This window comes from Haplochromis burtoni, unplaced genomic scaffold (genome assembly GCF_018398535.1).
Source record: "Haplochromis burtoni strain Fernald_Lab_line unplaced genomic scaffold, NCSU_Asbu1 Contig_1012, whole genome shotgun sequence".
In the NCBI taxonomy this organism is placed as follows: domain Eukaryota; kingdom Metazoa; phylum Chordata; class Actinopteri; order Cichliformes; family Cichlidae; genus Haplochromis; species Haplochromis burtoni.
The window spans coordinates 31,614-54,564 of record NW_024583373.1 but is presented as its reverse complement, the minus strand read 5'-3'; the positions used below and the strand labels follow the sequence as shown (position 1 = coordinate 54,564).

General features: G+C 42.5%; 2 protein-coding genes across 6 annotated transcripts in view; one reads left to right on the top strand and one right to left on the bottom strand.

Annotated features, from left to right (window-relative positions):
* Window positions 1–5,084, top strand: part of siah1 (siah E3 ubiquitin protein ligase 1) — a 29,574-nt gene extending 24,490 nt beyond the window's left edge. For 3 of the 4 annotated variants that reach the window (XM_042216323.1, XM_042216322.1, XM_005951561.3), the window contains 3 exons: window positions 796–977; window positions 1,199–1,495; window positions 2,858–5,084. In XM_042216323.1, coding sequence (XP_042072257.1) covers window positions 798–977; window positions 1,199–1,495; window positions 2,858–3,229 — 849 coding nt within the window. In that variant the 5' untranslated portion in view covers window positions 796–797 and the 3' untranslated portion in view covers window positions 3,230–5,084. Of the gene's footprint in view, window positions 1–468; window positions 978–1,198; window positions 1,496–2,857 lie in introns of those variants that run through there. The other variant, XM_042216321.1, reaches the window with a different exon arrangement.
* A 998-nt stretch (window positions 5,085–6,082) lies between these two features.
* The window catches only part of n4bp1 (nedd4 binding protein 1), a 26,418-nt gene continuing 9,549 nt past the window's right edge, over window positions 6,083–22,951 (bottom strand). The window contains exons 2-13 of one of the 2 annotated variants that reach the window (XM_005951560.3): window positions 21,368–21,595; window positions 20,993–21,166; window positions 19,360–19,874; window positions 17,497–17,848; window positions 16,896–17,228; window positions 16,436–16,671; window positions 12,599–12,729; window positions 11,424–11,520; window positions 11,008–11,115; window positions 9,313–9,414; window positions 8,855–9,218; window positions 6,084–8,770 (exon numbers count right to left, since the gene is read on the bottom strand). In XM_005951560.3, the coding sequence (XP_005951622.1) occupies window positions 8,867–9,218; window positions 9,313–9,414; window positions 11,008–11,115; window positions 11,424–11,520; window positions 12,599–12,729; window positions 16,436–16,671; window positions 16,896–17,228; window positions 17,497–17,848; window positions 19,360–19,874; window positions 20,993–21,166; window positions 21,368–21,595 (2,628 nt within the window). In that variant the 3' untranslated portion in view covers window positions 6,084–8,770; window positions 8,855–8,866. Of the gene's footprint in view, window positions 9,219–9,312; window positions 9,415–11,007; window positions 11,116–11,423; window positions 11,521–12,598; window positions 12,730–16,435; window positions 16,672–16,895; window positions 17,229–17,496; window positions 17,849–19,359; window positions 19,875–20,992; window positions 21,167–21,367; window positions 21,596–22,951 lie in introns of both variants that reach the window. The other variant, XM_042216320.1, reaches the window with a different exon arrangement.

Here is a 22,951-nt window from a genome sequence, read left to right as displayed (position 1 = left end):
TGTGTGTGTGTGTGTGTGTGTGTGTGTGTGTGTGTGTGTGGGGGGAGATATGTGTGTATTCACATCATTTATGTTAATGAGAGTGTGGGGAGTGAGTTGGAGGGTGGGGTGGGCTGCTTTTAACTTTGTGCTACATTTTTTTGTATGAAAAGTGCTTTATAAATAAAGATTGATTGATTTAGTCCATGACGCGCTTACCTTCAGGGTTATACGTCACATGACAACCAAAATAGTTCCAAACGCCAGATCTGAATGAGGGTGGGGGAGGTTCAATTTGCCATGTTGCAACGAGCTTAGCTTCTGTCTCGCTAGCTTGCCCTGCGCTCAGTGAATCTGCGTTCGACTACTCCGCCTAGGCTGCACGGTCGAGCGCAGATCCACTGAGCGCTCAACACAGATAGCATCATCAGAAGGAAAGTTGATAAAATTTAAAATTTTGTATTGTTTGGTACATGTGCGTACCGAACCGAAAGCACTGTATCGAACGGTTCAATATCGATACGAGTATCGTTGCACCCCTATAATTTTGGTATATTTTCATTTACATGTTTTTAAAGAAATTGCATGCTCTTCAACCAGCATCAACACAGTGATGTTTGTCCTTCATGTCCGTTGTCTTGTCTGTTTCTTCCACCTTCTCAGTGACCTGTTTTGACTCCGATGTAGAGTAAGAGCTGCCAACAAAGGGAGGGCTAGACAATTAGTCATACTTATCTTTTAACTAAGGCTTGGTAATGGTATGGTAAAATATGATCTGCTTATGGCTTTATCATAACCATCCTCCTCTCTTGTCAGAAATGAGTCGCCAGACTGCCACCGCGCTGCCCACAGGAACATCTAAGTGCCCTCCTTCTCAGCGTGTGCCCACCCTTTCAGGCACCACAGCCTCCAACAGTGACCTGGCGAGCCTGTTTGAGTGTCCTGTCTGCTTCGACTATGTCCTCCCCCCAATCCTCCAGTGCCAGTCCGGACACCTGGTGTGTACAGTCCAGCCTGTAACTGAACCTGAACTGTTTGTTGTTGTTGCTAGGAAAATTTCTTGCGGAAGCATAAGTGTGAAGATTAACATTTTAGTAAACTTGTCATATATATATATATATATATATACACACACACACACACACACACACACACACACAAACAAACAAACACAACACACAAAAAGAAAAATAAAAAAATTTTTTTTAATAATCCCCAGGTGTGCTCCAACTGCCGGCCTAAGCTCACTTGTTGCCCCACCTGCCGAGGTCCCCTGGGTTCCATCAGGAACCTGGCCATGGAGAAGGTGGCCAACTCTGTCCTTTTCCCCTGCAAGTATGCCTCATCAGGCTGCGAAGTCACCTTGCCTCATACCGACAAGACCGAGCACGAAGAGCTTTGCGAGTTTCGGCCATATTCCTGCCCCTGCCCCGGCGCCTCTTGCAAGTGGCAGGGATCATTGGATGCAGTCATGCCTCACCTGATGCACCAGCACAAGTCCATCACCACACTGCAGGTTAGAAGTTACTCAGCTCCTCAGTTTCTTCCACAAAACATGCTCCTAAAAGTGTGTGCCATTTTTACTAAGTGAGGATGAGACACTTTGAAGACTCTGAATTGATGCTATTTAAACACGGATCGTACAGGGTTTGCAATTAAGTTTGTGACTTAGAAATAAACTCTTAGAAATAAACTAGAAATAAAAGTCTGAATAAACAGCGTAGAGTTTGTTCTAATGAAGTGGAAACATGGAAAACATTTCATACTCCATCCCACTAAGCTGATGGGGAATTTTGAGTGTGCCCTCTGCTGGACAGCAAAGGAAACAACATACTGTGTAAATGTGTGTTAATTTACAAATGAGTTGTTATAGCCTGCAGAATTTGTTCATTTTAATATCATGATTACTTTTAAATTGAAGGAACACTCCAGTAGTTTACACCACCGCTAGGTGGGCGGAGCTTCTCTGGCAACAGGTGAGCTTTTGTGCTCACAGCTGAAGCTGCCTGAGATCACCACATAAGGAAATCATCTCTCACTGATGTCATGCAAAGCCTGAGCGGCTTGTACATATAGTTGTATGATCTGTTCTGAAACCATGGAGAATCTTTGCCCCTACAACGAGAACATCCATGATGGTGGTTATCTTATCTGGCAACACTGACGTATTAAAGTTGGCATGCTACTGCAGCCAGCAGTACTACAGTACTTTTTTTTTTCTTTTTTTTTTTTTTTTTTTGAAGTGGTTTAGCCTTTTAATTTGTGGGATGACTTTTGGCGTAATTGTCTTAGAAATTTGTTTTTAAAGCCGTAAGATTGGACTGCAAGACAACACTAATGATTACTCAGTGGCTCATATCTTACTTGGTCTTGAGAATTTTAGATGGTTTGATGTTAACAATGAGTCGACGTATCCATTGTGCAAGAGGTGGGGGTTGCATGGAGACTTGTCTCTGCTTGTTCTTTACTGTTATGCTAAAAGTCAGCCTGCAACAAGATAGCCGGATGACAAGTGCAAATCACAACCCCTTTCAAAAAGACAAGTGCATAAGTCATTATGTCAACTTTAATGTGTTTCTCAGTCTCCCGAGTCCGAAAGTCGCGGTCTGGCACACCTTTGAACTTTCCAGTGGTCGAGGTCTCATAACGGTGTGGTTGGTATCATGAGCATACTCCCTGTCAAATACTGGCCAGATTATTCCAGAAAATTGCGTTTAACATGAGAACAACAAACAACTTGTTCCTTTTGCAGCTTGTTTTATAACATGTATTTATTTTGAGATCATGATGATGTAAAAGATCTTTATGTGAGCAGCGTTGGGTGTTAACTTCAGGCTGACGACTAAAGATGATTAACCCTGTTTGTGTCTCCGTCCAGGGGGAGGACATCGTGTTCCTGGCCACAGATATCAACCTGCCTGGTGCGGTGGACTGGGTAATGATGCAGTCATGCTTCGGCTTCCACTTCATGCTTGTGCTGGAGAAGCAGGAGAAGTACGACGGACACCAGCAGTTCTTTGCCATCGTGCAGCTCATTGGGACTCGCAAGCAGGCCGAGAACTTCGCCTACCGACTGGAGCTCAACGGGCACCGGCGTCGTCTGACCTGGGAGGCCACGCCACGCTCCATCCACGAGGGCATCGCCACAGCTATCATGAACAGCGACTGCCTGGTGTTTGACACATCCATCGCACAACTGTTTGCTGAGAACGGCAACCTGGGAATCAACGTCACCATCTCCATGTGCTAAAAACTTTGAAGAGAAGAGGATTTAAAAAAAACAAGTTACATATTGTTAGGGGGCATTTTTTTTTCTTTGTTTTCTTTTTTTTATTAGACCTCACAGTGCCCCACCCCTCTCTGCCTCACTCCTTCAGACATGGATTTGGACTGTCTAATTAGGCAGCCATGGAGGCCTGGAGGGGGGAAATGGATGGCTGAATGTTTGGATGGATGAGTGGAGGAAATGAAACAAAATAGCATAACTGTGTAGTGACGGCTATAGACTTGGAAACACATTACGTGAGACCCACGCGGGGCCTCGCCCTCTGTTCGTCGTAAACGCGGACAAACTGTCAAACTCCCTTCCTGGCCACGTGTCCCCTGTCTTAGAGTGATTTCTCACAACTCATTCTCATCGCACTCTCTCTCTCTCCACACACACACACACACACACACACACACACACACACACACACACACACACATTTCAGACGCACACATTTCAGACACTACGGCTCTTCCCGAGTGGAACGTGGAAGGGGCTCCAGTCCCTGACTTGAAGGATCAAGCTATAGTTCAAAACGGACTCCTGGTCAGTGCTGGAGTGCTTGCAAGACAGCTAGCACTTCCTGTTTGTAATCCACCTCAGTACCCCTCAAGTCCCCCCACACTTTCCCTCACTCGGACTGGAACGGTTCCCACGCTCCCCACCCTCGCAGGGCTATGGCTGTGGCTGCTATTGACTATGTCAAACTGGAACCCCGAGTCCCTAAAAATCTTTATCTAAAATGTATCTTCGCCTGTGACTGGGGATCATCACTCACAGACATGAATGGCTGTAGCACCCCAATCCCCAAGTAACGTCCAGGAAAAGAAGCTTGGATCTGTGTAAAGGGTCCCGGGATTACTACAGCTGCGCGAGCTAGTTTTGCTTTCTTCTGCTCCACACCGGTTCCTCCCCCCAAAGCTAAAGATTGCGCATCGGATGCTTGTTATTAAATTGTTGACTGTCATCATCAATTATTAAACTTTGCTGTCATACTGGTTGGATGTAAGAAGGCCCTCAGCTACGTCAGCCCTGGAGTTTTATTTTCAAAGTGGACACATCAACGGCTTTCTGACATGCCAAACGCACATTGCTCTTTGCATTACAGGCTCTGTGTGCAGGTGTAATAAATTGACCTAGGAACAAAGGGGTCCTTTTTGTTTTTTAGAACAAGGAGGAAAAAACCTAAACACTGCATTTCAGTTGGAAGAATTATTTCTCAAGTCTATTTCTTTGGAACTATATTAGTGGTTTTTTTTTTTTTTTGTGTGCGCGCGTGTGCACTGTCTTTGCTGAAAACCTGCTCATTTTCTCACGTCTCTTTCGTTTGTGCTCGGCCTCGTTTCTCTGTCTGCCCGTGTCTGCCTCACCGATTGACTGATCACCCAACAAGGAATGAGGGACAGTTTCTACCGTTACAATGTTGCTATTGTTATTATTACATGGAGATTATGACAATTATCGGTTTTTGTATTGAATTTTAAAAACAAACATTAAAAGGCAATTGTAAAAGTTGTGGCTAAACTTCAGTGTTTGTAGTTTAAAGGAAAAAAAAACAAACAAGTTGTCATTCTATTGAAGGTTTCTTTTCTTCCAGAGTTGGGTTGCTTTATTTTATTTTCTCTTCATTTATTTGTCCCGCTGTCCTCTCATTTGTGTGGTAAGTCTTCCCCCTCGAGCCCTTTTTGTTTTGTTTTTTTTGTTCAAGGATTGAGGGAGTTCAAGCCAATCATCTCTCCATTTCTCCTCATGTGGAGTCTCAGTAATGTTGCTGCTCTCCCTGAAGTCCTCCACTTCTGTTTTAATTTGTCATTAAATAAATCTATCTTTTTCATAATCTGTGCTTTTTCTTCATTTTTTTTTTTTTCATTATTTTCTCTGAGGCTTTTGGATTCAACACGATGACTGTAAAACTGACAGTACCTCAGTTTTTGACAAGCAAAGAAATTAATGTAAGGAACTCTACATCTAACATATCCAGTTCAGTGGATGCTCCTCCTGTTTGACTTTTAATTTATTTATTTATTTTTTTAATTAGATTGGTCTTCCTGTTGTAAACCTTCATTTCAGCATTTTGGAAGCTTTTGTTTTCTTTCCCAGTTTTCCAGGTTGTTGTTGAGCTTAAGATTTGTGAAGGGTGTTCAGGTAAAAATATTTCAATATCAGCATGAAGCAATGAGCCAAGTTTAAAAGACAAAACATTTAAAACAAAATTGGAATTATGATTAGAAGATCAAACACTAAAACATGATGGGGGTAGGTGAAGTACTTTTTTTTTTTTTTTTTTTTTTTTAAAGATTGTGGCCATCGTGAAATGGAATAAAATTCGTTGTAATAGTAAAAGCTGATCTTCCCGACAGTCAGTTCATTTAAAAACTTTTCAGATCTACAGGGAACAGTTTTACATGAACAACATAAAATACAATGTCCGTTTCAGGTCTATGTTGTCATTACAGGTGTCTCATAACTGTCTCATAAAGCAGGAAGAAATACAGGTAAGAGCCTTGGCAGCACATTGTTTAGCTACCGCCCCCACGATGCTGAATTGTGAAACAGAGAGAGAGAGAGAGAATTGGCGTGAAAGCCCTCCAAGCCACGTCTGCACCCCAGGCAGGCATCACTGTTCCCCTGGGAGTAAACCAGCTGTGACAGATGTTAGCCAGAAAAGTAGGGAAATGCAAAGCTTACAGCAAACACTGAGCTTTGTGCCAGACATGTTTAACATATGCGCTGATGTGATTTATAATTCAATGCAAGATCTTCAAACACAATGCCATTTAATGGAGAAAAAAAAAATCTGTTGCCACTCAGATATTTAAACATCTGAGTGGTGGAATTTAAAAAAAAAAAAAAAAAAGTTCTAGTACAGCCCTGTGATACTGCCCTTAATGCATCTGGTGGCCTCCTCCTTAGTTTCTCATTGTTAAGTGGATTTGTGGGTGTAGGGCAGCCTTTGAGGTCAGACAGGTAGGTCAGTAAGAAACAGGAATAGTTCTGTGCAGCTGCAGGAGTACAAGCTGTTGGTACAATGGATGCTGTCAAGTAGCACAGAAGACTGTAGGAATAGGATGGTCTGCAGGTCTGGGAGGGAACACCAGCCTGCATCTCATCAGGAGCATGCCCAGAAGCACAAGCTCACACTTAAGGGCAACTCAGTATCTTGACAGACTGGAGAAGCTGGGGAGCGCATCACTGATTTTCCAATTGGCAGACGACCCACTACATCTGAGCCAGAAAATGATACAAGGAATAGGGTTGTGACGTGACGACTCCTAGAGTGAGCAGCCAAAAGAAGAAGAATTACACCACCAGCCTGAACCGCTGATACAAGTCAGAATTGGCCTGTTCCCTCTCATCAGTTTCCTGTTCTTAGCTGACAAGAGTGGCCCCCTGTGTGACGTTGTCCTGCTGACTGGATATTTTCTCTTCTTTCGGACGATTCTCAGTGAGACAGGAAAAATATTAAGGTCAGGCGGTCTAGCACCAACAACCATGCCACAAAGCAGCTTAAAATCACAGTTCTTCCCCATTCTGATGCTCAGTTGGAACTTCAGCAGGCCATCCTGACTATACCTAAATGCACTGAATTGTTGCCATATGATTGGCTGAATAGATAGGTAACAAAAATATGGTATTTGTCCCAGTCTTAAAAGCAATAGAATCAGTGCCTCCTCAGGGTGGTTGCTATAGAAAAAGAATCGTTTTTAATTTTATCTTAGTACGTAAATATCATAATTGAAATACATTAAAAGCAACTGAAACAATATTTTCAACCTGGGTTTAGGTTTCGCTCTGTTATCACCCTGAAAGATCTCTCAAAAACTTCTCACATTCCTAGTGTGTTTGAGGCGATGAGCCTTCTATTACAATATTTAAGACATTTAAAGTAAGCAGACATAAGAGTTCATCTTTAATTTAACCCGTGATGAAAAACAGAGTTTGCCCATTTTTCTATGGAGAATGCTGCATTTTATTCTTCTTCCACATACATAGAACCATATGTGCACTGTAGCCAAAAATGTGCATATTTACAAAAATGAAATCAATATACACAAAAGAATTATAATACAAGAGAAAAGAAATCCTTCAGTAATCCTTACGATAACAACATGGCAAGTACAAACAAAAGTTATTTTTGACACCTTGTGAAGTTTTTGTGCAGAGATTCTTTTCTCACAAGATGAAGTGTTTGTATGTTCCGGGTGTGTAAGGGTGAAACCGCTGCAGCCTTCATTGCGGTACATCTGTAACTTAAACTTCTTAACACTGTTTTTTTTGTGAGCAAACTTATGATCCGTCATTTTAAATGCAAATTAATTTTCAAAGGGTAAGTTTAAACTGTTTTAGTGTTTGTTTCCATTCAAGGTCAGACAACTGACACGTGTCTGCTGCAGACAGAAACTTAACCCAGAGCGGGTCAGTTTGGGAAGTAACGTCACTTTGAAGAGATCATCAGAGCAGCAAATTCAGGTTTTCTTCAGAGATCATTTATAAAGTGCAGCTTTGAGAAAGAACACAGAACTATGAGAGAAGGGACTTTCTGCAAATATCATATGAAAAAGAAAACTCACCAATGAGATTACATAAAACAGTTTATAATGGTCTACCTTTGAAGGGGGAAAGCATCTAAAACTGGGTTTGAGAAGGTAGAGTTGGGAGGGGCTGGTTAAATTAACTAGAAACGTTTTTTGGTAGTTGTTTAAATTCAGCTTGAATATGCACACGTATTGTAACTCGGAGAAACGGCTTGTGAACAACAGCCTCTAAATGTTGGCCACGAGCACGCATAAGGGTGTTTCTTTGATGTGCTCAGCTGCCAAAACAGAAGCTTTGATGTAATTTCCTGCTTAACTTTTGACCAGCTACTGCTTTTGGGGATTTCTATTCACTGTTTATACTTTCATCCGACTGATCTCATCATGCTTCCTGAAATTCTTGCTGTCTCAATTAAAACGCAATTCCAACAGATGCACTGCAAATGAAAACAAAGTGTTCTTTTAAACTTCCCATGTTAATATTGAACGACTCCGAACTGCACAAACCGATGTTGGGTTTTGTAGCCTGGTACTGCTTGACAGTGGAAAAAGAACAAAAATGCTTTGCTGAAAGTTTCAAAACATGCAAAAACCTGCCAGCGTCACACGTGTCTCAACATAAAGCTGGAGAACAAGCTGAGAGTCTGTATTAAGAAGTCAGCAAAGTTCAGGAGAGGAAACCGGTCGTGCGCTGAGCTGGTGCCACGGTCCAAAAAGAGCGCGCCCAGTGCTGGTCCCACATTCATGGAATCTCTGGACTGTTGTCGAGAAACAAAGAAATGATTACCTAGAGACTTTTCTTGTTTGACGAATGTGGTAACTTTTAATATTTTGGTGACGCAGACACTGGTGCTGTCGATCTTTATCGACCTGTAAGTGATGGAGAGAAAAAGTAGATCGTCCCAAACGATGGGTTTCAACAGTAGCAGCTAGTTTGATGATCAGTCTCGATGAAAAATAAAAACAATTAAAGAAAAAGTCCTCCAAGCTGGAAGAGATGGTAAAATAAATTATTTTTATATATATCCTTGCGTGTGTATGCACTGCGTGTATATCTGCTGATCGTCTTAACTGAGATAGTTCTTTATCCGAGCAGCAACCCAGAAAGGGCGTTCAGGTCTCTCATGTACGGGTTGTCGCTGAGGATGCGGTCGATCCGCTGCTTCTGGTCGGGGAAGATGTCGTACAGTTTTCTCTTCAGCTCTGACGTCTCCCCCGGCGACCGCTGGGGTGGAGGTGAGGGAGAGGGTGAGGGAGAACGGCGAGGTGGGTGCCATTCTGGGGGCCCAGAGTGGGGCCAGTGCGCAGTGGTGTGGGCCGTCAGGGAGGTGGGGGTCCGCGGGGCAGAGTGAACAGCTTGCACGTAAACTGGCTGCTGCTGTGAGGGAGGCCGGAGGTCCGGGGGTCTGAGAGGCGGAGGCGTGCCCGGAGCTCTCCTGACAGGAAGAGAAAGAGAGGGTGTAAGAAGGAGCAGTGCACAGCAGAATAACCAACACTGACCCGACAAGGCCTCAGTATTTCATCACACACCAGCTGTCTTTACGGAGGAAGATGTCAAGGTGAGGTCCGTTCTTTCCCAGAGGGTCATCGGGGATCATGAAGTGGTCCTCCACAAAAGTAAACTGAAGCAATCTGCTGGTCAAAGTGGACAAATTCACAAACTGTAATGTCCAAGCAACTGTTCTTAAACTCTAGTGGGCACTTTCTGAACCCACACTGTGTTGTTTTTTCTGCAGCTTTTACATTCTTACTGTTGACATATTACATGTTCAATTGCTGATTTCGAATAACTACATTTTATTCTTGAAATTTTAACATCACTACAAAAGCTGGAAAGTACTCTGGAGTTAAGATCATCAACGCACCAGGAGATCCAGGCGATGCAGAACAATACAACAGAAGACACGCTTTCAGGTTCTTTGCTCAAACCTTCCTAGAAATGACTTAATATTGTTGCTGACAAATTAACAGCATTTTCCATGAAAGTACTGATTTGGGTACAAATGTCTGTTTTTCTCCCAATAAAAAAAAAAAGTTTTAAAAAGAATTAGTCTGTGAAAATTATTTAAAAATGTTAAGAGCTTTGTTGATGAAGAAATATGCCACACTGAGTCACAGTATGTTTACAGGTATGTGGAAATGAGAAATTTGGTTAGAGTCAGTGATGAGTCTCTCCCTCCAGTACCATGTTTATTAAACCAGTTTGAGATAAAAAATAAAAACTTTACAGTATGCGAGATTGTTGTCATGGAATTATAAGCTAAGCTAATTTTACTGAACTAGTCAGCCTGAACAAAGCAGCCTTAAATAAACAGTTTGTGTACGGGGGAACGCCGCTCTCTGTGTAAAGCAGTCACAACCAGGAATTAACCCATGACAGCAGCACCAGATGGCGTCAGACCAACTTGCACAGTGGTTTCCTGTGCAAAGGGGGTCTTTATCCGAGACACTGACCAACAGGGGGCGACACAATTCCACAGTCTCATACATTTAGCCCTTCATATGGGCTCTGGTGGAGCACCGTATGATAGAAGCCATGGAAAATGTTACACAGCTACTTTCAATACAAACACTCTTTGTCATCAGCGATGTATATAAAGTTTCAATATATTTATTCAGTTTGCATTTATTTTATTGTAGCCTAACTGTAAATATATCGGCATACTAGATGCGCTGAGAGTAATTTCTGTATTCATCACCATATAAGTAAGTCTGAGTGGTTTACAACACTCCCTGCAGCAGAGTATGAATGGTTGATATCAACGGATTTATTTTCCTCAATACTTTTTCAACGGTTCTCCTGCGTGTCAAAAAACATGTGAAGGACACGATGTGGGTGTTCAAAAATCATTTAAAGACATCTCTTAGCCAAATTGAATATGTTGCTTTAACTGATGTAGCAATATGAAATTCTCATTAAGGAGTAATAAAATGCATTATTCACTATTAGTCACCAAAACTGGATCTTTTGATTGGTGACACACTTAAAAATGCTGTACCCGTTTAGTTTCCTGCACACACATGAATTCTCAGGTTCCTTTTCCTATAAAGGACTCGCTGATTGATAGTAAATGTAAATAAAATGGTTTTAAATAGAACTTCAATCTTAACATTGCTCCTGTGTGGACTTTCCAGTGCTAGGTGTTCCAGTGTTAGGTAATGCAGCACGTAAGGTAATGCAGCACGTAAGTGAATGACTCACTGAGCTGTATACACAACAATCACCTCTCTCTAATGATCCTACGCCAGGTGTCCGAGGTGTCGACGAAATCCCTCAGGTTGTCATTGGTTACAATGATCCCGTCTGTTTTTTCTGCTAGGTGGAGCATGAATCTGACGGGGAGAAAAAAAAAAGGACACTCAGGATTTTCCTCGTGTTCAAAAATATTGTATGTGGAGAAGGTGCTGGTCAGTTTTATGATGAATGATCTGGGCTTCAAAACATCATCATAGAATCATCATATATCTGCATATGTATCTTCTAGTCATCTATTAGAAAGATACAGTACAGATGAAAGTCAGCAGGGTGAGTCTGGGAGCGAACACACACAAGGGAACCTTCAACAACTGAGCGATTCAGTTATTCGGTCTTTGTCCATCAGTCTCTGTGCCCTTAGATATGAAGTGTTTTCAGGGTGTACCTGTCATCGTGTGAAGATATCCTCTGGCCACAGACTTCCCTGGAGGGGGTGAAAGAGAGCAGCCTCAGGTCTTCTAGCTGGTTTAGAAAATGTTGCTCTGTAAGAAAACACCGCCGGCTGTGTCAGTAAAAACAATGACGACAAAGTGAACACACACACGTGTACTAAACAGGTTTGTTTGGTTCCCGTACACAATGACCCGCAAGACAAAAACCCAAACAGCTGCTCCAGAAGTACTGCTGCTGATATGACCTTCAGCTGTGTTAAGTACAGAGTTTCAGCAGAAAAAAATGTTTGTGTTTCTACTACTACTAATAATAATACATTTTATTTAAAAATAGCGCCTTTCAAAGCACCCAAGGACACTGTACAACAGATAAAAACACAAAAACTGGAAATATACACAATAATAAGAATAACAGATGAAAGTTAAGAGCATACAGAGGTTTAAACATAAGCAATTTTAAACAGATGAGTTTTGAGGGTGGACTTAAAAAGAGGGAATGAACTAATATTTCTGAGGTCAGGGGGTAAGGAATTTCAGAGTCGAGGGGCAGAGCAACTAAAAGCCCCGCCCCCCCATTGTAATCAGACAGGAAGTAACAGAGAGAGAAAGAGAAGATGAAGATCTGAGGCACCGGGATGGGAAGTTCATCTGTACTAAATCGGAGAGGTATGGTGGAGAGAGAGAATGAATAGCCTTAAATGTATAAAGGATTATTTTAAAATGGATGCGAAATTTAACCGGGAGCCAGTGAAGCTGCTTCAGGATTGGGGAGATGTGGTGGGTAGAGGAAGTCCTAGTAATAATACGGGCACCAGAATTCAGGACACGTTGCAGCTTGTTAATGGATTTTTGTGTAAGGCCAAATAATAGTGAGTTACAGTAATCAATTCGAGAGATAACAAGAGTATGGACGAGAATGGCAGTGGCATGAGGAGTGAGCAAAGGGCGGAGGCGATTGATACTAAAGCAACCCGTTTGAATAATTGATTTATCACAAGTGAATGAACTGTAAATAAATCGAATACCCACGGGAACAATCACAAGCCTGCTGATGCTTTTTTGTGGCTGTGTCTCCAAGACAACAAAGGACCAAAGGAAAGACAAACAGACACTCCGTTAAAATATTTTAATACACATGTGAAGACTGGCCTGTATAGACCTGTCGTACCTGTTGTTAGTCGATCCCTCTTTTGACGCCACTGGGGGACAAAGACTGTGATTTCCCTGTGTCCTCTCTTCCAAAATGTCTCCACTGCTAGTGCTATACCACGGCAGGAGAAGAACCGATGAAGGCCATGACTGCAGAAGTTAGGACGAGAAGAAGGAGGACACAGTTAACTGGAGAAGACAACTCCTAAAAACCCATAAAAACAGAAGTAATGGACAGTAATAAGGCTCAGGGATAAGGCTGTCCACTTGTGAGGAAGTGCCACAAATTAAACTACAGATGCTCCTTGTTCCCTCCACGAGCATTCAAAAAATGGATTGAAAGCACAGAGAGAAATAAGAGTGAACATGTGCACAGGACTAGGATCTAGAGTCAACTAAAGGAACGGAAACCTTGGAAACACTTCAGAACCCCCCCCCCAAAAAAAAATAAGGCAATAAGCACAAACACTGAACACATGTAAACACATTTCAGGTGATGTGTGGGCAAAACCCGGGAGTTCGTTAATAAACCAAACAAATACACGATACAGGGCGCAACGTCAGCTGACCCAGATTGTTGTCGATGACGTGCACGACCTCCATATGCGCACGTCAGATAGCTGTAATACAACATCGGTCGCTAGGACGCAGAAAACCACAGAACAACAAAAGCAGCGCACGGCAGCAGACATGAGAAACTCCCTGACAGCAGCAGGAAGTTGGCTTCTCTCGCTGAAATCCACAGACACAAAAATCTTATCAGCCACGGAGGTATTTTTAAATATTTGGCCTTATTGGCACTTTGTTCAGTGGTCTCAGGTTTCTGAGTGAAATCTAATCCTGCGTCATTCGTACACCTCAACAATCACCACCTCAGGAGAAACGGCACACACGCCAACGCTGACAGCCCTTCAATGGATTTTTATGTTTGGGGGAAATCTTGTGCACATGGTTACTTTCAGAGGAAATGTTAAAATCTTACAGTAGTAGTGTATAAGGCTTCTGTGACCCCTGTTTGATATACAAAAACAGACCGGCACAAGTTCCCCTTTTCTTCACTAAGAACTGAATGTACAACTAAAACGGCAGCTAATAAACTACGAAACAGGGAAAACTAGACTGGAACTGCAGATTTCTGTTTTGGAAAGCTGATGTTCTTGAGGAAATAACTAAATGCTGCTTTATGAATGAAGCTTCTGTTCATTCTTTTTTTTCCCCATCATGTGAATTCCGGTTTTGTCTGCCCTGCCTACTTCCCTGTATATGGAGTTACTATGGTGTTCAGAAATCTAGTCTTACATGTGCTGCAGTTAAAGCAGAGATGACCAGCTCACATCCTGGTCAGCTGCTCCACACTCTTCATACAGCGTTTAAAACCTTAGCAGTTCCTTAAAGTGCTTCACACATGGAAAAGTGACACAAGTCTGACCAAAAATAATGATGCAACAAGCTAAAGGTAGAAAGTGGCAACGACATCCGTCTGTATACACTCTGCCAAAAACCAAGCAGAACTGTTTTTAACATCGACGTGATAATTCATCTTTGACTGTAGAGACTTCACAGAGCGAGTTCCTTAAAACACGAGAACTGTGAAATGGAAACTTTTCACTATGAAATTTGATGTCTACCTGAATTCTTAATGTAATGGTGCCATTATAATATTCTTATTAATATCTCAGTAATATCATTCTTGTAATAACGCTGTGAGAAAGTGCCCCGTATTTCACAACATGGCTCGTCATACTCGGGCGGACGCTCAAAGCTGATAAACCCATCGACTCAGACGTCTTGTAGAGTCGAGGCAGAGAGCGCACACGGACACTGCACAACAAGATAAACTTCAGCTTGTGGTCAGAGCCTAAAGTGCAAAGTCAGGGGGAGTTCCACTCGCCGCTGATAGAGAAAGTGATGAATGAGAACACAGCAGGAAGAGCTTATGCAATCTAAAAATCACCGAGCAAACCTGACAAGGGAACACATTTCAAAACTTTACATAACCCAATAACCTCCTTCAGGATCATTGCCTTCATCCCTGAAACTCAAATTACTGCAGACATTTAAGGCAGGTGTTATTATTTCAATAAATATACAAGAAAATCTCTTCCTGTGTCTGTACAGGAAAGCGACTGCATTGATTTTGGCTCACTTTGCGTTGTGTAGGTACAATAATGATCAAAACTGAGTCACAGTGCTGACTTGTGTGTTTCCGTTAGACATACTTCTGGTAAGGAGGGACGATGAAGTAAGAACATCAAAGGAAGTAGCTGCAAAAATGAGAGGGCAGGAGAGGGTCATCTGGGTGGAAGAGTGCGAGCACAGAGGAAAGACAATAATTTGTGTTACACACATAAAGAATGTCCTATCCAATAATCAGAAAGAAACATACAGATTTTTTACTAGAAAGGGCCTTTCTTCTCAAAAACACCCCCACGGTTTCACCCCCACACATCATCAATATTGTGCCGTTACACGTGCTTTCGCTCCGTCAATCACACACACACACACACACACACGTGAAATCACTCGCAAATATGATGACTAATAACAGTATGTGACTGCGTGGGCAAGGTTTTGGTGCACCTACACAACAGTTGTAGCTGCGACCTACGCGCTTCAACAGATGGTATTGTGTGACAGAGATGGTGTGACCTTAACTGATGATGATGATGATGATGGGAAGGTGGATAGCTTCGTTAGTAAAAAGGAAAAATGTGGTACGAGTAAAACAGGCGCGGGAAGTGACACCAATCAAAACACATATTATATTTGTCATCAAGCGACTTACAACATCCTGTCCTTACAGCCATGATTAAGAAATGCTCGCTCTGAAAGAAATGACTAACACTCTGCTCTCATCTCTTATTTATAATGGTCAGAGGAGCAGATGGGGATTCAGACAGACAGCCCTGAAAATGCTGCAGCTACAACAAGAAGCATCTGGTAAATCTTCTGATTCCCCGAGTCATGCACAGCTTTGTACTTGATGGTACCTTGTGGATAATCCTGGCATACAAATATGCAAATATACACATACAAATATGTATATTTGTCTTTTTTTCATATTCAAGCTCATATTCTGCATCATCTAAGCTGAACCAACATGATTACCAAGATATCAGGAACAAAGTCCATTGGACACATGAGACTAAAGTGGAGATGATGCACAGCACCACGTTTGGAGAAAACCAAAAGCTGCAAATTAGCACAAACACCTCACAGCAACAGCTAAGAAAAGCGGTGGAGGGCTGATAATCAGGTTTGCTTTGCTGCCACAGCACCTGGAAACCTTATTGCACTTGACCATGAACTCCTCTATATACCAAAGTATATAGAGTGAAGCCATCTGTGCAACAGCCAACGCTTTGCTGAAATGTCACGCAACAGGACACTGATCTCAAGCACAGCAGCAAAGCCGAACCAGAAAACGGCTGTTTGTGGGACCTTAAGAGAGCGGTGCATGAAAAAATGAGCACAAACCTGACTGAGCTGAACTGCTGCTAAAGACAACAAGCTACAAACTGCTGAAACGTGTTTGTCACAGGATGGTGAGGCGTCCTGTGAAAAACGGACACGGTGGTTTTTTTAAATAGCCCGCTTGGAGCTCAGGTGTACGCATCAACACATAAAAAACATCCAATTTGTTAACTAACCTTGGAAAAAAAAGACATTTTATACAACCTATATTTAAACGATGTTAGCTGAAGAGCTTTGTGCCTTTTATAATAACTCTCCGACAGATGAGAGGGATCTGAAACTATAACAGTAGTTTTCTTATATAAAGTTTTTACTGAACGTGAATATCTTACTTGGTATGAAAAGGCCAGACTTTTCAGTATAAATTTCTTTTTACACTCACGCCATAGCCACGTTGCTGCCATCTATGATGATGTGTCTGAGGTCTGGGCGTCCTGGCTCGTTTGGCAGGTTCAGTTTGTAGGGAGTCCTCAGCGACTGATGGAAACGAGCCAAGCCAGTTACTGGTGGGGCCGGCGGGTCATTTGTGGGAGGCGTCCGTGCTGCTGCCCCGTGGAACCCCGTGTGGCTGATTGTCTGATAAGAAGAGGCTGAGGGTCGGGCGATGGGCTGAGCTGACTGACGAGGACGAGACAAAGAGACCGTGATGTCACTGATGTTATAAATCCACCAGACGCAGCTGTCCGGGCGCGTGCTGCGTTTAAAATAACTGCTCATTCCCAGCTTTGTCGTGTGTGTGAAAAGACAACAGACACTGCACAAAATGCTACCTCAAAGTGCCACCTGTTACACAGAAAACTTCACACACACTATTTTTGACTGAACACTGGGGCAATACCTACACTGGTGGTTGAAGCCAGGGATGCAGTGGTGGCAGTCAGCCACTGAGGCGTGCTGCGCAGTGCCGTTACGGTCTCGACCTTCACCGATCCCCCCAAAGTCTGAGTCCCACCTCGGGACAAGTAGTCCCTCTGCGGGATGCCTCCGCCTCCTCGTGCCAAATAGTCGGTTCTGGAACCCGACTGTGCGTTGAGGTGCGCCACCGTGATCATCCGAGACATTCTGTCTGCCGCTTTGGTATCAGTGGGGATGATGTCTTCATCGTCATCAATGGTAATAACCTCATAGTTTCCTGCTCCTCCTTGAGCGCTCGAGCTCCTCTTAATAGTGATCGCCTGAAATGAGGTTCGAATCAAAGTTTAGCACGTGTACAATGCCTCGCCACGGGTTAAAAAAGGCATCGTATCTGATAAGCTATCAGAGGTTATCTCAGGTGAAGGTATCAGAGAACAAGATGAAAGATAATAAGAAGCAGAGAGAATAATATAGAAGATGTACATGTGAAGACAGGATCGCACGCTACAGCTAGACCTTTGGCTCTATGTCTGTCTCTGTGAGACAAAGAAGTAAAGCTGAAGTGAGTTATTGTAAGTTGTCAAGTACCTGCTGAGTGCTTGTTTCGCTGCCGCTGCACTGCCTCCTGTGCCCAAGCCCATTACTGCTGCTTCCATACTGGTTGGGCTTGATGTTCTCTTTAGATCTCCCTGGGTCCGCCGACAGCCTGCTCAGCTCGAGCTCCTCTCTGAAGCAGGAGGCTGTAGAGACGGATGACGATGAAGAGCGAGCATCTGAGGTACGCACAGAGTTTAGTCTTCTTTCTTTTTCCCCTCCTTTCAAGCTCTCTTCACAACGCTTAGTTTCCTCCACAATTTTCTCAAGGACGAGGAAGGTATCTTCCGTCTGTCCTGTTGCCTTGACAACACGTTCCACCACTTCCTGCTGGTAACCCATGGTTCTGGGGAAAATGTGATTTTGTAGCATGTTACATTACTGGTGGCTATAATGCATCCGCTTGTCTTTAATGGCTGTAAAGAGAGCCATTCAATTCCAGTTCAAGAGAAACTCAAACAAATCAAGTAACATTACTGGGTTCATTGTGTCATTTAGACACGGCTCACCTTTCCGTCGATGCTTGTCACAGCTCATACTGACGAACCGCTCAGCAGTAGTTTTTTTTTTTTGTTTTGTATACTTTATTAATCTACTGTACGGAAATTACTCCCTGTATTTAACCCATTCACTCAGTGAAGCACTGGGCAGCCAATCCAGTGCCGAGGGAACAGTGTGTAGGGATGGTACCTTGCTCAGGGGTGCCTCAGGGTAGCTGTTTGGTGTATTTGAACCCCCGACCTCTACCCTACCCTACTGAGTCTACTGAGGTAAGATAACTTACCCACCTGAATCTAATCCAGTGCCATGTAATACATCTTGATGCATGCTCAGTCACCCAGAATGAGCTTTGATCAGTGGTTGTTGATCAATGGTTATGAGAATTTGCATATTAATGATCAAGGAACTGACCTCCCAGCCCTTTGTCCCTTCAGTGGGCTGGTTTCAGTCATTGCGCAAATGTACTGTTTATAAGATTGGAACCTGCAGTCAGCTGAGACTGAAGAAGTCACCTGATGATGACAAAACGTTTCTCCCACTGAAAACGTCCAGGTGAACAGAATCAACTTTTCAGCTACAACTTTCCAAATTGGCTCATTAAACGTGACCTCGTCCGAGACATGCTGTCTGCCTCTCTTCATTCAAACATTATGGAGTTGAACGTAACGTATAAATGTTATGTCCCACCTAGTCATCACGGCTTTAAGGGAAAGCTGACTGGATTGCACATTCAGACAGGAGTCATTAAGAGATCAATGAAAAGGGGGGCGTGTCTGAAAAGGGTACGTGAGGTTGACTCGTTCTGTTATCAAGTCAAGTAGTCAAGTATTTATTTATTGTCATTGTCGATTATGATCTCACCACAAATGACTAAGGAACACTGCACAGTGAAACTCAACAGTTAGCCACTCGATTTGATTCAACTGGATCACTGAACCTTTGTATTACTTTAATTTGAACATCCACATGTATTTTTGTACTGTATGCGTACGGTCATGACCTAATGTTTCATCAACCAGGACAACAACCAGCAGGTCTCTTATATGTACATAAGCATATGTGAGCTCTGTTCAAATACAAAATCTATTCTTCATTAAGATTTCAACTAATTATTATATTCATAAGCAATAATTCTTCCAACGAGTGTGTTAATTTAATCAATAAAACAAAACCATCACAATATCCTTCATTCCAGGTAATATTCGACTTACTGTAATGTAAAACAAAGAAAAACTGACCACGTTTCAAATTATGGTGGTCGTCTTTAGACCCCAAAGATGACCACCATAATTCCAAACAGTTCTAATATAAATCCAAGGAATTCATTTGGAAACATTTGACTAGTGTGAACTTTACCTGAAAAAATTGACCAAGCAGCGGAGGTTGGTTTCTGGGCTGACTGCCTCTCCCTCATCCGAGACACCCTCAGCAGAGTCTAGCATGATGGGCCCAGATACGGTATTTGCCTTCGCTGAGGAGGAGAGGGACGACGAAGCAGAGGGGGTTTTGGATCTACAGCTGCTACCGCCCCCCCGGCCCTCTCTGTCCCTCTGTCGCTCCCTTTCTCTTGCTCTCTCCGGCGACTCTTCCCTCCGCTCCAGAGAGTACTGTCTCTTTGTATCCCGCGTCTCACTGCCTGATGAACGCCGCTTGTGCGTGGGCCGATTGCTGTTATGCAGGACTGCCTCGGGACCTAAACCGATTCCACCTGCTGGTTTACTGCCTCCGCCAAGAGATGATGGCGTGGTCCCTCGCTCCTCAAAACTAGTGTCCAGGATGCGGTTGGAGAGCTCCGTCACAGGGGTGCTGCTCTGTGAGCGGTCCTGGTCAACCTCCGACATGCTTGGATGGAGCATCTGGTTGAGCTGAGTCTGGGGAAGGAAACACAGTGGTTGTTGCCTCAGTTAGGAAACTACAATAAAAGTTCCTCTCAAACTGGAATGCTTGCCATAGCCAACGTTCCTGTTGTACTTTCCAGTGTGCTTCACGTGGTTCTTCTTCCCGATGCCAGAAATGACGTCTTCGATTGTACTTAGTGTGTGACTTTCAAAAACATTCAACTTGTTCTTCAACTTCTCTCTTACTTCATACGTTGGTAAAACATGATTTCTAAATACCTAAAAGTACAATGAAGCTCTTAACTTGTTGATAAATAAATAATTCACACTGAAGTCATATTTTTTAAAACTAAAACAAGCTTCATATAAAATAATAACTAATTCAACATTTTGGTGGCAGATCCAAATTTGTAATTCTGCAGCATCATCACGAAAGTTTAAGAGCACCAGTTATGCTCTCTAAACATATCAAAGAGACATGGTTAATGGGGGACTACTATGCATGATTCACAATGATCCTATCCCTCAAAAACACTTTGAATAACCCACCCACCCAAAGCCAGGGCTGGCAGTATGTTTAGCATCTGTGTTAGTAAATCTCCCCTTCACACTCACAATGGAAGTGAGCAGTGAGGGGGTGAGACTGATTTTTAGCTCAATGCCTATAGCTTACCAGTTTTCTAAGTAAAAACGGGGGGAAATTCTTACTGACTTGTAAAGCTGGGAAGCATCTTGTTGCTGGTACATAGAAGAATGTCAGCAGATATTAACAGCTAATTCTACACAGTTTATAAAAATATAATAACATTATAAAAACGCCTTTTATTATACATGACCTTAAAGTTAACTTTCTTCTTATTGACCATACCTTCCCACCTTGACTTTCAGACCAGTTTGTAAACTTAAGCTGCTTACACCAAATCAATGAATGCAGAGGTATATTTTTGGGTCGAGGTGTGGTTAAACACAAAATAATACCAGTCATGCATCAGAAAAACTTTTTAAAATCTTAGTATTAAATCTTATAGCACAAGGCTACAATCGCAACTACCCACAGCAGCTTATTCTCTTTGAAATTTGCAGTTGTCATCAAAAACTCTTTGGTCACAGTGGTCATGCTCTACGTGCTGCCAGAAAATGTTCACACTAACCAGAGAAGAGGTGTTTGTGTTTGTAGGGGTGTGAACAAGTCCCAGCAACTCCTCCTTCAGCGCACTGGGAAGCAGCAAGAGCTCCATAGTGTACTTGTCATCCCTTTCCTCCACGAAGGACTTGAATGCTCGTTTTACTGTTGGTTCTGTGTCACATGGTAGACTTCGCTTCTCCTGGACAAAACACAAAAACACTTGAGCGTGTGGTATGACATGCTGTAGACTACTCCTTCTTAAATAATTTCAAATGACTGTTAAATCTTCACATTTTATTTCCAACTATTCATCAGCTTTCCACAATATAAATGACCCCCCTGGAGTCACGTAACTACAACAGAATCAGAATGAAACTATGTCTGATAACAAGACTCGTACTTGGAACAGTGCTACAAACTGCTGAACTCGGCTTTGAGCCATCACCACGGGCTCAGCCCGACCCAACAGCCGCAGGCAGCCCGGCTCTTGCACCAGAACTTCAGCGCTCGTGTCCCGTATGAGCCTGTCCAAAAAAAGGCCCCTGGCGCCAGCAAAGATACAGTGCATATCCACCGGGTACCGCTCTTCTTTCTGCAGTTCTGGGTCGCACAGTCCTCGAACATATTCCTGCACAACAAGGAGAACACAAAATATCATCCATCTAGGAAAGAAACAAAAAAGAAAAAAAAAAAAAAAAAGGAACCAATCAGAATGACCTAATTTAACATATTTAGCAAAAAATTAAAAAAAAAAAAAAAGAATATAAATATTTCACACAGTAAGTGTTGTCTCGTGCTTGACGTGCCCACACACCTGTAAGGTATTTAAGGTGACACGTGATGAAACCAAACTCTACTCACTGTTTTAGGGAATCTCCTGGCTGTGGCAACTGTTTGGATGAATCAGCGCAGGTGGGTACGGTAACTTTCTTACAGATAGCGTTTCGCATTTTTTTGGGTTTCTCTGCCGATAAGAAGTGACTCAGCACGAGCAATGTATGATGACTCAGTGATGCGGTGGGAGAGACAGAAAGGGTGTGAGATTTGAACGTGAGCACGGCTATAAATATGTGGGTGTGGCTTAAAATAAAATAACCAATAAAATGAGTTTCCTTTGGCCCTGTGTACAAACTATACAGGCTGAGAGATCACTGCTGCTTATACTTTAGATTTTTAACAAGTAGAAATAATGATTGTATTTATAAAGGAGACTGTCAGGGTACAAGTGTTTGCCTGTGCTGCGTAAGGAAGCGCACGTTTTCTCAAATGAAGAAATAAATGTTTCTGCATAGATTTGAGCATTTTTTTATTTATTTAATGTATTTTTGTTTACACATAATGAAGAAATACAAGGAAGCTTGGACTGCAGCTCCTTGTTCTGCAGTCTCAGAGAGCTTTAGCACTTTTCTATCTCCTCTAAGTCCTGGTTGGAGTAGCACTCCAACGGTGAGTAAATCTCGAAATCAGTCAACAGCAATCCAGGACAAGGGTCAAGGACAATAAGAACCTGACCAGCAGGCCAGCTGGTAGTTAAAACACATGAAGGTAGGGCCAAAGCAAAAAAAACAAAAACAAAACAAAACAAAAAAAAAAACAAGATAAGCAAAACTGGCCAAAGCAAAATAAGTAAGGCTGTCCACTGGTAACCCAATCACAGAATCTAAACATGAGTGACCAACCCAAACAAACCTTTTAAAATATGAAGTATTATTGCATATGCTATACAGGGAGTGCAGAATTATTAGGCAAGTTGTATTTTTGAGGAATAATGTTATTATTGAACAACAACCATGTTCTCAATGAACCCAAAAAACTCATTAATATCAAAGCTGAATGTTTTTGTAAGTATTTTTAGTTTGTTTTTACTTTTAGCTATTTTAGGGGGATATCTGTGTGTGCAGGTGACTATTACTGTGCATAATTATTAGGCAATTTAACAAAAAACAAATATATACCCATTTCAATTATTTATTTTTACCAGTGA